This window comes from Atta cephalotes, assembly GCF_000143395.1.
Source record: "Atta cephalotes unplaced genomic scaffold scaffold00021, whole genome shotgun sequence".
NCBI lineage: Eukaryota > Metazoa > Arthropoda > Insecta > Hymenoptera > Formicidae > Atta > Atta cephalotes.
The window spans coordinates 3,153,471-3,155,083 of NW_012130085.1; the positions used below are offsets into that span (position 1 = coordinate 3,153,471).

At 35.3% G+C, this 1,613-nt stretch overlaps 1 protein-coding gene across 1 annotated transcript in view; it reads right to left on the reverse strand.

Annotated features, from left to right (window-relative positions):
- Positions 1-1,613, reverse strand: part of LOC105619381 (protein Wnt-1-like) — a 63,169-nt gene that overhangs the window by 18,851 nt on the left and 42,705 nt on the right. The window contains exon 2 of the mRNA XM_012200902.1: positions 152-332. Within this exon, the coding sequence (XP_012056292.1) occupies positions 152-332 (181 nt within the window). The remainder of the gene's footprint in view (positions 1-151; positions 333-1,613) is intronic.

Consider the following 1,613-nt stretch of genomic DNA (forward strand, 5'->3'; position numbering starts at 1 on the left):
TAGTAGTAGTAGTAGTAGTAGTACGTAGTAGTAGTACGTACGTACGTAGTAGTAGTAGTAGTAGTAGAGAGTAGAGAGAGAGAGTACGAGTAGAGAGAAGAGAGAGAGAGAGAGAGCGGCCGCGAAGCGAGGGCCGCTACGAGGTAAATACCTGCAGGACGGGTGGCGAGCGGGAGCATATTGCCTGCTGCTTGGCGGTCAGGTGCGCGTTCTTACAGTTCTTTTCGGCGCTCGCTGGACCGATCACACCCGCGCCGGCGATCTGCGTCTGCGAGTCGACGCCGCTCCCTTGGATCAGGCCGGATGTCAGCCTCGGCTCCAGCCCCAAGTACCTATAAACCAGAACACGCGCCTCGTAATAACGTAATGACGGTTATATCGAGTGATTAATTTAATTAATTCCACGCCTCATTGCACGCGGGTTAGGCGCGCCGCTAAATAATGGGTCGTCGCGAATGAACGGCACGTTCAACTATCACCCTTGTCTCTCCTTCAAAATTATAAAAAAGTATAGTAGGTATAGTCTCGACCGACTATTACATTGTCGGTTTTTAATTGCTATAGTTAAAGTTGGCTAATTATGGGGAAGAAAAAATCTTTAATGATGCGTTATTGCATCAACACAAAGGCATATATACGAATAAGATGTGCGATCTCTGACGAGCGCATTCTTCCGCGAGTCGTTGTCTTTTGATGCCAAGCTCACGGTAGGATCCAAGGCAAGTCAGCGTAAAGAACTATTGAGAGAGAACGTGATAGCCTTAGGTAATTAGTGGAAATCGAAACAGTAAAAATAGAAATTGTTTTAGGGCTGTAATAGGAATACTATAACAATAGGCAATAAAAGCCCTAAATGGTCAAGCTGGTCAAACTAATGGCATTGGTTTAAATAATTCAATGTAAATTTATATACTACCCAATCCTATAAATTGCGCGCCGAATTTAATTTTCTTGAAACGTAATTCTTAAGAGAAATTGCTATGTTTAAAATAAAGAAACTTGATTAAATTGATTTATTACAGACATTGAAAATACAATTACATTATCTGCCTAAATTTCTGACACTAAATATATATAGCATATAAATAAAAAATTTAAAAGCATAAAAATTAGAGATTAAGGCCGGTATTCGTAGCCCGTCTTTATTTCAAGTCTTTATATCACCATCTTGAGTAATGTTTTAAGTTAATGAATCTCTAAATACAAGCAATAACAAGATTTTATTAAGACCGACATGAAATTAAATACTAAGTATAAGCATATTCAAGCTTATAACGGTCAAAGCTAGATCTTCTCAATGCCTAAATAATTCACAGTGAATTATCTATATCTTATATATGTACATGCGTACACTGAAAAAAATATAGTCAATTTAAATAAATATTTAATTGAATACTGCCAACTAAATATTTATTAAATATAAAAATATATTTATTTGATATAAGAAATGTTAATTTGATTTAACAATCATTTTTTTATTGAACAAATATTTATTTATTGTAAGTAAATGTTTAGTTGGCAGTATTGAACTAAATATTTATTAAAATTAACTATATTTTTTGTCAGTGTATATATATATATATATATAGAGTCAGTGTATATATATATATATA